The 12035-nt window shown below is 35.1% G+C and overlaps 1 protein-coding gene across 1 annotated transcript in view; it reads left to right on the top strand.

Annotated features, from left to right (window-relative positions):
* LOC136029550 (cyclin-dependent kinase-like 1) overlaps positions 1-12035 on the top strand; it is a 55916-nt gene that overhangs the window by 24888 nt on the left and 18993 nt on the right. Inside the window, exons 3-5 of the mRNA XM_065708025.1 lie at positions 1642-1763; positions 8076-8239; positions 10480-10677. Coding sequence (XP_065564097.1) covers positions 1642-1763; positions 8076-8239; positions 10480-10677 — 484 coding nt within the window. The remainder of the gene's footprint in view (positions 1-1641; positions 1764-8075; positions 8240-10479; positions 10678-12035) is intronic.

Here is a 12035-nt window from a genome sequence, read left to right as displayed (position 1 = left end):
TTTCCGTAAATTCCTACAAATCATTAAACGAGTGAATAGTGCTGGTTGACGAAAACTAGAAACAATTATCTGTTACTGTACCTCCTTCATCCCTTCCCCTTAGAAAAAAATAAAGTAATGAAAATGAGAAGTTTTTTTTACAAGGTAAAAAATAATTTGGTTTTTGTAAAAATGAAAAAATCCAGATAGAATTTCCCAGGGGGTGAGTACCTTGGAACTAAGCAAAAATCTTGCTGGAGTTGAAATATGATTTTAACATTTCTAAGATTACACTGATAATACACGACAGTCGATAAATGAAGTCCAGCTAAGTGATACAATTTCCAAAGAGAAGAGGAAGTTCCTTATATACAGGAAGATCATATCATGCCCCATTTTATTTATTTGTGCTGGAATCGGCAAGCCGATTCTGAAGTTTACAAGCAGCTACCCCGATTTATATCCCAAAGAGCATCAGTTTGGGTAACGAAGACCCGATTTTAGAGAGAACCCCTAATGTAACTGAAAAGTAGAGGAATTGCATTATGGTTAAATTTAAAAAGATTCACACAAAATCAGCTCTTCGGTAACCGGGAAGGTGCTACTTCGGATTTGAACTTGGGGTAGCAGCATGCTAATTTTACGATATAAAGGCACATGATATCGATCTAACCACTGCATCTCCCTGTAATAAGGTAAGAAAACCCTATTTTTAATATTTTTCAATTCCTCGGACTTTATATTTTTGGCACTCATCGGGGGAGCGGAGGACGTGGAACTTGTACTTCCACAGATATGTGTCCCTATTTTATTCTGTACACGCTATTGGCTTTTGTTTTCCCTATCGCAACGGTTTTAGCAACTAGTTGTCCCATCAGTACCCAATATACTTAGATGCCCTGTCATGCTGTCCACATTATCTTATTGATTCTGATAAGCTCAAGTTAGCCATCGGTATCCCTGATTTGGATATCTTCAATTATCTTGGGAACCGAAACTACCAAGCTGCTTCCTGGACTTTAGATCCAAAGAGGCCGACCCAGGCGCAAAAAAATCGACTTAAGTTCTACCGTTCTAATAGTAAGATATCCAGGCGTTACCAAAAAGCTACATTTTCACTGGCACTGTTATCGACATACTGCTAACCAACGGAAAGGAATGTTTTATCTAGTGGATCTCACCGAAACCAAGGGGGTGCCCACTTTCCGCCACCTGGTATGTATCTCAGAACGCCAAGTGTGTCGAACAGTTTTGCCACGCTGGGCATGGTTTCCGCCAGGCTTGGCATAGTTTGTGCAGTACTTGGCAGAGTTAAGCCGTGCTTGCCGCACTTTTGCCACGCTTGAAGCGCGCCAATAATGTACATGATTTCTGAAAGTAGGTGACCCCCCCCCCCGAGTAAACCGTAATTTCTCTTTCAGGAGTCCCGGTAGAGGATTAACAAATGATTGCGGCTTGAGGGAATTAGATGTTAAGTGCCGATTTCGTATATATGAAAACTGTGAATTTAGGAATAATTTGTGGGTACACTTAACATTGGCATATACTTCTTGAATTTCGATTGAGTTTATATTACAAATCTTTGTTTACAGCTAAAACTTTATTTTTCCTGCCCGCAATTGTTATATTGCCGATGTAAAGCCCACTATGCTTCTTTTTCAGCAACTTCGACATCCAAATATAGTCAGCCTAATTGAGGTGTTTCGCCGGAAGAAAAAGCTACATCTTGTATTTGAATATTGTGATTTTACTGTTTTAAATATCTTGGAAAAGCACCCCAAAGGGTAAGTTCAATAGACAAGGTTGGAGGGTAGATATATAGATAAAGTGTACGTTCAACATAAGCCCCCCCCCTGTACTACCCGAGCTGCAGTATCCCTAAATGTTTGCAAATGAGGAGGCTGTTCAGTGTACCCTTTAATACGAAAATTCTCATGGTTCAATCGCCAATAATATTAATCAGGAGCTTTCGGACACCTTCAAGCAACGAGGGCAGAAAGATAATTTTTTATATTTAACCGAAAAGGCCATATAAAAAAAATATTCCAAAATTCTAATAATGAGTGGCCATTATGCAAATAGGGACTAAAGAATATTAGCTTTAAGAATTGACTTCCGACATTGAACAAATAATTATGTAGAACAATTATTTTGCGCAGATACAAATTCAAAATAATAATGTTCAGAAGCTTCTTTAAGGTAAATTTTTATATTTAGCGAAAAAGGGCCTTATAAAAAGCATATTCAATCATTTTAAAAATAATCAGCAAACATAAGAATAGGGACCGAAGAGAGTCTTACATTTAACTTGCGGCCTTGAACAATTAATTGTGTAGAAAAATTATTTTTTATTACAGATAAAATAAAAAAATGACAATTTCAGCCATTTTATTTCTTAAACAAATTGTATGTTTAGCCGGAACAGGTTATATAAAAAGAGAATTCATCATTTCAAAAATATTTGGCAAGCATGCACATAAGGATTGAAGAGAATATTAGCTTTACGGGTTGACGTCCCACCTTGAACAATTAATTATGTCGATCATTATGTTTTACAGATAAAAACTCGAAAATGACAACATTTATTCAAATTTTTTTTAGTAGATTTGCTATATATAGCCAAAAAGGGCCTTATAAAGAGAGTATTCAAGTATTTAAATTATGTGGGAAACACAAAAATAGGAACCAAGGATAATATTCCGATCTTGAGCAATTAATGGTGTTGGTCAATTATTATTTTTTTTTTTTTGAAGTTCAGAATTTAAAAATGACGATTTTTGGCAAATTTTTCATTTAAGCGGATTTTTGTGTTTAGCCGAGAAGCTAAACATTTTATTATATTGAATTTTTATACTTAGCCATAAATGACCTTATAAAAATAATGTTCAAACATTTCCAAAATATGTGCCAAACGCAAAAATAGGAAACAAAGAGAATCTTACCTCTAAGGCTTGACTTCTGACCTATAATAATTAATTATGCAGACTAATTATTTCTTACAGATAAAACTTCAAGATGACAATATTCAGCCATCTTTTTTTTAAATAACTTGTATATTTAGCCGGAACGGGCCATATAAAAAGAGCATTCGGTAGTCCCAAAACATTTGGCAAGCAGGCAAATAAGGACAGACCTGGAACATTTGATTATGTAGATCGTTATTTTTTGCAAGTAAAAATTCAAAATAACAATATTTATCTAGATTTTTCGTTTTTAGTAAATTTGCTAAATATAGCCAAAAAGGGCCTTATAAAAAGAGTATTCAAGTATTTTAAATTATGTGGGAAACACCGAATTAGGGAACAAAGATAATATAAGCCTTAAGGGTCCACCTTTGACCTTCAACAATTAATTATGTTGATCAATTATTTTTGCAGTTATAGATTCAAAAATGACAATATTTAGGCAAATTTTTATTTTAGCAGATTTGTATGTTTAGCCTAAAAGGGCATTATAAAAAAGTCTTTCACGCATTCAAAAAATATAGGGCAAACACAAAAATAGGGACTAAAGAGTCTGTTGTCTTTAAGAATCTATTGTCTTTAAGAGTTTACTTCCACCTTGAACAATTAATTACGCGGATCAACTTTTTTTATCAGATCAAAAATAAACATTAAAAAATTACTAGCCATAAGCTTCGAAGAAGGCAATATCAACAAATATAAAGAAGGCAGTATAATATTGCGGATATAAACAGAAGAATCGTGTTCAAACGAAGGTAAATGCGGGAAAAAATTTACTTTAAGACTCTAAATTAACTTTGATCAGGGTGTTAAAGCAGAAGCAGAGGAATACTACACTACTTCCCCCAAAATAAATGTTAATCTTTAAATGAATCCCAAGAAAAAAAAGTTTAATTGTCTCTTTTACAAAGGATTAGCAGGATCTTGTAATTTTTTCAAGAGGATTTTAACTAGTGCCAATAAGAATGATCAAAATATAAGTAATCTATCAGATAATTTATAAATAATAGGGGAAGAGTAGTCCCTTTGAAAATAGGTATTAGGTCTAAATATCCCTAAAACATTCCATGCTGGTCTTCTGGACGGATCTAGGTGAATTTTCCTCAACACTTCTGTGTCCATCAACTCCTTTCTGTGCTTTTATAAGTAGTATGGGGGGCAATACTTCTAACAGAGGCCTATCCCTTCAAATCCCTCTACTGGCACTTTTTTAAGACCACACAGAAAGTGAATTCGCTCAGTGTTACCATCTATATATTCCAAATCATAGATGGGGATACTGTTAACTATAGTTATGAATGGTGACATGTTTTCTTTTCCAACGACACCTTTTTTAGCTTCTAAGCAGTTTTCAATTGAATTTATATAATTTATTTCTGGTGTAGGAATCGAACGCGAGACCAAAGATCTCCTATTGTAAAAGAACGACCAGATATTCTTCTGAGCCAACAAGTCATTGCTGATATCATGTTCTTAGAAATACATTATAGGCAATCAACATATTATTTTTGGGCGCCAGCCAACTGGTGTTAAGAATCATTGTATCAGGTTGGATTAATTGTGTAATTGATGTCTCAATTAGAGTCAGATTTTTAGGTAAATTCTATCTGTGATTTGTTTCCGGGCGCCTTTTTGGCATCATTCTGAGAATATGCATACCACAGTGATTTGATATGCTTACTAGAGAGACATATTTTCTTGGTGGTCAATATCACTTGTTTTAGTCCCCAATAATTGTAATGACTACAACCAGCCAGGTATCCTTTTTTGTAATGTAATGGTCCTGAGCACAATGGTATTCCTTTACCAGGCTTGCGCATGAGATTGGTTCCCCACATTCCCATCCAGGGCCCCGTGTTCCCTTCCAGGAAACTCAACGTCACCCCCAACTTACCTCCCAAGTTTTGAAAAGGGGAATTGTAGTTTTTGGAGTACTTAGAATTTCTTTTTTTTGACATAAAATGTTTTTGCGACTTAGAAGTTTTAGGGGGACTTTTTTTTAATTTGGAATTTCCTATTTGGGATGTAAAATTTTTTTGGACTTAAAATTTTTGAATTTGGAGTTTTTTAAACTTAGAAATATTTTTACACACAGGAAGGCAGTCACACACAAAAACAGACACAGCCATGAAGGCAAAAAAGACAAACAAACAGACAAACAAAAAGGACGCACACAGACAGATAAAAATTGCTTTATTTTAAGGAAATGTTTGGTGTTACAAGCTAGATGTAGTAGTATCCACTCAATCCATTTAACAAGAGCCCTATCCTGGTGTGCTATTGGAGTTACTAATTCCTCATATTCACTCTATCTGTACAACAAGAGTCCTATCCCATTGTGCTATTGGAGACTTCGTGTTTTTTCAGCATATGGTACTACGCAATCATTTTTGGTTCATAAGGAAATTTCTGGAAGCATTGTTATCTTAGTTTTGTTTGCCAAGTATGCTGTTCAATAACTGGAATGAGGTTGAAGTAACATAATGTCTAATAAACGAAGTTTTGATATGGATTTTAATATACAATTGGAAGAGATCTTTTTGTACTCTAATGGTATCGAGCCGATTATTAGTTATTGGTTATTGATAATTGATTGTGACTACAACTGCCCAGGTATCCTTTTTGTTATTTAATGGTCCTGACCACGTCAGTTTTCCATTACCAGGCTTGCGCCTGAGTTTCGTTTCCAACGTTCCCATCCAGGGCCAAATGTCCTTTTTTGTCCCCGTCCATGTCCCCGTTGGTGAATGACCCGAATGTCATTCACCAACTCCTCCTCCCAAATTTTTTGGTAAGTTACGAATTTTTGGGGGGTACTTAGAATTTCTTTTTTAGACATAAAATGTTTTCGGGACTTTTTGAGGGGTACTTGGAATTTTTCTAGGACTTTTTTTTTTACTTTTTTGACCATAAAAAATATCATTAACAATCAAAAGAATATGTTTGTGAAGCAAGCATGTCAAATTACAGTGGTATGCGTTTCCCTCGAATAATTCCAAAAAGGTGCCCGGAAACAAATCACTGATTGCATTTACCAAAAAATCCAACTCCAATTGAGGAATCAATTACGCAATTTACTTAGCACAATACAATTGTTCTTACCTCCAGTGGACTAGCGTCCAGAAACAATACGCTGATTGCCTGGAAAGTATTTCTAAGGATATGATATAATCAATGTCTTGTTGGCTCAGATGACTAACGTATCGTTCTTTTACCTATAGGAAATCTTGGGTCTTACTTTCAATTCCTACACCAGAAATATGTTTCATAATTTCACTGGAAAACTGCTTAGAAGCTAAAAACTGTCTCGATGGAAAAGGGAACATGTCGATAGTTAACAATAAATCCATCTATGATTTTGGCTATGTAGATGGCGGCACTGGGGGAATTCCCTTTCCGGGATCCGAAGGGATAGGGTTCTGCTCGGAGTATTGCTCCTCTTACTGCTTGTATATGCAGTTCAAATTGTCTCCATTATTCTACTTAAAAGTAATTTTTCCAAAAATAGTTAATGATTGAAAAGGCTCACGTCCTTATAGATGAGTTTTTCCCTTCTTCTCTAGGTGCAAATAATATTTTCCCTTTCTGGGACCAGAAGGTCATTCCATGAGCAAGTGTCGTTCGATGTTCCGTGTGTGGGTCATTTTTCCATGTCTTGCCTTTTTTTATCCTTAGGAATAAAGAATCTATTTCAATATTTTTCGAGAATTACCAAGAAAACTACCGGAAGATTGTGGGTCTTTAAATGCGTTGTTACCTGTATCATTGTGCCAAGTAAAGATGTTATGATTTGTACTTTAGGCTAAACAAAGCTACATACAATAAATTTTACAAATTTATGATACTTTGATTTACTCTTATAGCAGTCAATATATAATGTTTATTATTTGTTTTGATGCGATACAAAAGCCGCTGACAAAGTATACTAGGTTAAAGTTTCTTTATTATTTTTCTTCTTTCTAAAATAGAATAAAATTGCACTTCTAGCCAAATTATGCAACCATCGGGGTCATGGATTGAATCTTTTTTTCTTCTTTTTCGTCCTTTTTCTCTTTTTCTTTCTTTTTGTACGATTTTTATAGCCAAGGGCTTATGTTCTGTATCTCAAATAGTGTAATTGCCTTCGAATAAGTTGCTATTTCTTCAGATTTTTTTTTTTGATGTTTTTAAGTACTTTAACATAGAAAGTTAAATAAAATCACATATCCCAGGCCAAATTTACAGTAATGTTTTTGCCACGATAATTTTTCACACATAATTTCAATCTAATTGCTGTTCAATATTCTTTTTTCAAGACAAAGGAAAATTGGCTGTTTGGATTTGGAATAAATTTCTCTATATTCAGTTAAGACCGTAAGATATTTCCATTAAGGCTGAATTGCATGGTGAACTTAAGTTTGACACTAGGCAAAGAATTTCATCTAAGGGATTTAGAAGAGTTTCTTTACTTTTAGTATAGTAGAAGAGCATATAATAGATGGCTTTAAAATAGGAATTTGGCGACTAGATTGTGGCTAAAAGACTAGGGGAGGGGGAACATTTCCAGAAGAAATGTTTCACGCTCGGAATTCCACTTTTGTAGTAATGGTGAAATATCAATTTGAATGAGCTTTTTATAAATCTCAGCATGTTCTTAATACAACAAAAAGTTAGAATCTACAAATTATCAAGATTTTTCTCGAAATCCTTAGAAGTCCTTTCTCTTACAAACTTTAAGATTAGCAATTTCTAATCTTTATGGAATTTAAAACCCAAGAAAAGTCTGGCTTTCTTAAAATTAATTTCTCCAGAAAATAATTTTTCGATTTGAAAACTCTTCTTTGTAATTGACCTGAGACTTACAATGACATAACAACAATGTCACATTTGTACGTGTATACTTACCGTCAATAACATTTGATTTTAATATATGATTGTGTTTTTGAGAGCAGTTTAAGATGAATGCAGTTCAACTTTTGACCGAATTTGATGTGGTAAGTAATTCATCAAGTAAAATTATTTGAATTGGTAATTGATCAATGATATTGGTAAACTTATTAAAATGAATTTGTAATTGGTAATTGAAATGGTAAAATTTCCCTATAATAAAGAAGCCGAGTATCTAGTTATTAATAGAGACGAAATTTATTTAAGCGCCCCAGAAAATTTGACAAAAAAGCTGATTCGCCAAATCTTACAAGCTGTTAATTTTTGCCATCAGAACAGATGTGTTCATAGAGATATAAAGCCAGAAAATATCCTATTGACCAAAGATGGCGTGGTCAAGCTCTGCGATTTCGGGTTTGCTAGAAATCTGAGTAAGTAGATTTATTCTTTCTTTTATTTTCTTTTATTCTTTCTAATACGAACGTCAGTTGAATTTCATATTTTTGGAGTGTCTTTACACTTTTTTCTAAAATGTTACACGAGTAAAATGTAGCGTTTTAACTAAGTTGGTGTCTTACCATTTGTTTTGAAATTATTAATTTTATTTATTTAAGCATAAAATACATGGAGAGATTTTCTAAATTGTTTTATATTCTGTGTATTAAAAATATAGCTGTATTTAATAAATTTCTAATTTGAACCGGAGTCTGAAGTTTGTACCGATACATGTACCAAACACAACTGAGAGGCAAAAATCAAAATTTTATGTAATTTCCCAAGGCTGATTACTAAGATGCGTAAGATTTTACTCAAGTTCATACACATAGCTCCGTCATGCTTAACAAGGTTTTTCCAAAGTGGTTCTAATCAGCCTCACAGCCCACCAATATCAAACATCAAAAACATGATTTGTCATTGCCAGATCTGGGACAAAGCTAAGTCAATAAATGAAATTATCCTCACATATATAAATCGCTCTCGTGGTAGCACTTCGTTTGCCACTGTGTATAAACGATAAATCGAAATCCCTCTGAAAAGTTTTCTAAAAAACGCATTGTTTTACCGTCCAATATTGTGATTCTTTTTTATGAATGCCTAAGTACAAAAACGTTTCAATAAGATGTTTATCTTATTTGTGAAAATGCTTCATATTGATTGGACTCAGGCACGTACGCAGGAACTTTTTTCGGGAGGGGGGCCGAAACCTTCGAAACAGCAGATATAAGATGGCACTTTTTTTATTCAGTAATGCAAAAAGCACGTATATCGGAAAATAGAGGTTAACTTTAATCTGTAGTATTGTAGCGGATGGGGGGAAGAAGTCAGAAGCCTCAAAAGTACGTTTTAGGCTCAGGTTATGTTCATAGCGATTTAGGACCAGTTACTAATCTATTATATCCCACTAAAAGGGAAATTTTAGGGTTAACAGTTCAATATGGGTGCTTTGGGGGGTAGTTCTTCTATTGCAAAAACGTAGATTTTAATGAAAAATGAAAGTTTCCAAAATTGATCCATTAAAAGCTTTACTTTATCCTGAAATGGGGGGATAAACGCCCTAATATCAAGGATAATTCTATTTTGCTGTGAAAAGCAAACTCTCTTTACAAAAAAGTAACAGTACAATTGCTAATTACTTCAAAGTAGGTAAAAATTTAGACAGAAAATGGGTTGATAATTGGGCAATGACTTGACCGGGTAAATTGCATGCTGTAAAATCCTCCCCAAAAGGCTTCACACATGTATCTAGATTCTTAATAAATGTCCTACTTTTGCCGAAAATCCCAAGAAACCGTTGGGAAATTAAACATTTCACAAAATTTCGGGGGGAGGGGCGGGCCCGAAGGCCCCCCCTGCGTACGTGCCAGATTGGACTCATTTAGTTTTATTTATTTTAAACCATAGCACTTCCAGTTTAAATTTTTTTGAACGGCAACCGATAAAAGCACCACATACTATTATCAGCTTGCTATATATGATGCACTTTAAAATGCTTTCAGAAAAGTTCTAGTCAAAGTTAAAGCGTAAAGAGTGAGAAGGGGGCGAAATTTTATCGAGCAAAAATATGTAAGAATAGCTTGAGAGAGTTAAATCACACTGAAATTGGAGGTTTCAGTGCTCCTTTTAATTAAAAAAACGATCCTGTTACAGTAAACGGCCGAATCCTGCCTCTCATCCCATAAACGAATCATTTTGTTGAGTAAGGCCAAAACAGACTAATAGAGACAGTCAAATTTCTGGGACAGCCAATTGTTTTGCAACTATTTAAATACTATTTAAGACTCCCCTATTTCCGAGGTGATACTCGGTTTGAAAATTAGGAAAAAAACTTAGAAAGATATTAAGAAATGAAAATATGTTCTCTTTAGAAATTTTACTAAAGACATTTAAAACCGATATTGGCTGATTATTAGTTCTCTCTTTTTGTGGCCCATTTTTAAATAAAATGATACTTCAAGCTAGCTTGAATGTGGTGAGATCTTCTGACTGTTGTGACTCAACAAAGCAAGAAAAAAAAGTCCTATTAAAGTCCCAAGTCATTTTATCAGAATAAGAAACAAAGTTGGCTGGTGTATTTAAAGGTTAGGACACATTAAAGAGGATATACATTTTCAGAGCATCTTTGCAAAGTGGTTTACTGACGATTGTAGCTGACTTTTTTGTCTTACTATAGGTCCTAATGAGTCGTATACCGACTATGTGGCGACTAGATGGTATCGTTCCCCAGAACTGTTAGTTGGAGACGTCCACTATGGGCCACCGGTTGATGTCTGGGCGATTGGCTGCGTCTTTGCTGAGCTGGTTAGAGGAGAAGCACTCTGGCCTGGGAAATCTGACATTGACCAGTTATACTTGATACAGAAAACTATTGGTAAGTATTCATAGGTGCAGTCAGTGGGCAGTTGTTCAATTGTCCCCCATCTGAGACGCTTAGTTTGGGGTCTAGGTTGATGTGTATCTGCCCTACTTTGACATCTGATTTGTATAGAACTAAAACAATTTAACTTAAATTACGATTTTACTTCCTATTGGAGCATTTTAGATGTTTATTTGCTACCATCAAACCTATTCATTCAGTACAAGTCGAATTGACAGCAGCCAGAACTCATTATTTATTACTAACATACACAGGCGGTATTTCTAAGATCATTTTCACCCCCACCCCCGTATAAAAGTAACATTTTAAGACTATGATAAACTTGTCTAAACACATGAAAACAAGAGCTAAGAGCTCATATGGCACTTGTGACGAGGCATGAAGAGCTAAGAGCCAAGAAATCATATGGTATGAGCTCTAACAAAATTCTTTGAATCAACAGATTGATTTAAAAGGAATATAAGAGGCTTAATGCCGGTCAGGATTTAAAATAAGAGCCCTGAGTCACGATGTCCTTCTAAATATCAAAATTCATTAAGATCCGATCACCCACTCGTATGTTATAAATACCTAATTTTTTCTAATTTTTCCTCTCGCTTTAGCCCCCCAGATGGTTGAATCTGAGAAAACGACCTTATCAAGTCAATTTGTGCAGCTCCCTGACACGCCTACAAATTTTCATCGTCCTAGCACGTCCAGAAGCACCAAACTCGCCAAATCACTGAACCCCTCCCCCCAACTCCCCCAAAGAGAGCAAACCCAGTACGGTTCCGTTAATCACGTATCAAGGACATTTGCTTATTCTATCTACCAAGCTTCATCTTGATTCCTCCACTCAAAGTGTTTTCCAAGATTTCCCCTTCCAAATCCCCCCAATGTCAAAGATCTGGTCGGGATTTGAAATAAGAGCTCTGAGACATGAATTCCTTCTAAATATCAAAATTTCATTAAGATCCGATCACCTATTCGTAAGATAAAAATACCCCAATTTTCACGTTTTCCAAGAATTCCGGTTTTCCCCTCCAATCCCCCCAATGTCACAGGATCTGGTCGGAATTTAAAATTAGAGCTTTAAGGCACAAGATCCTTCTAAATATCAAATTTCATTAAGATCTGGTCACCCTTTCGTAAGTTACAAATACCTCAATTTTCAAAATTACCCCCCCCCCCCCCCCAACTCCACCAAAGAGAGCAGATCCGATCTGGTTATATCAGTCACGTTTCTTAGACAGGTTTTTATTCTTCCCATCCAGTTTCATCCTGATCTCACCGCTTTAAGTATTTTCAAAGATTTCCGGTACCCCCAACTGCCCCCCTCCCCAATTATGCTGGATCCAGTTGAGACTTAAAAT

The sequence above is a fragment of the Artemia franciscana genome, chromosome 7 (genome assembly GCF_032884065.1).
Source record: "Artemia franciscana chromosome 7, ASM3288406v1, whole genome shotgun sequence".
Classification (NCBI taxonomy): Eukaryota; Metazoa; Arthropoda; class Branchiopoda; order Anostraca; family Artemiidae; genus Artemia; species Artemia franciscana.
This window is presented reverse-complemented; position numbering and strand designations above follow the sequence as displayed.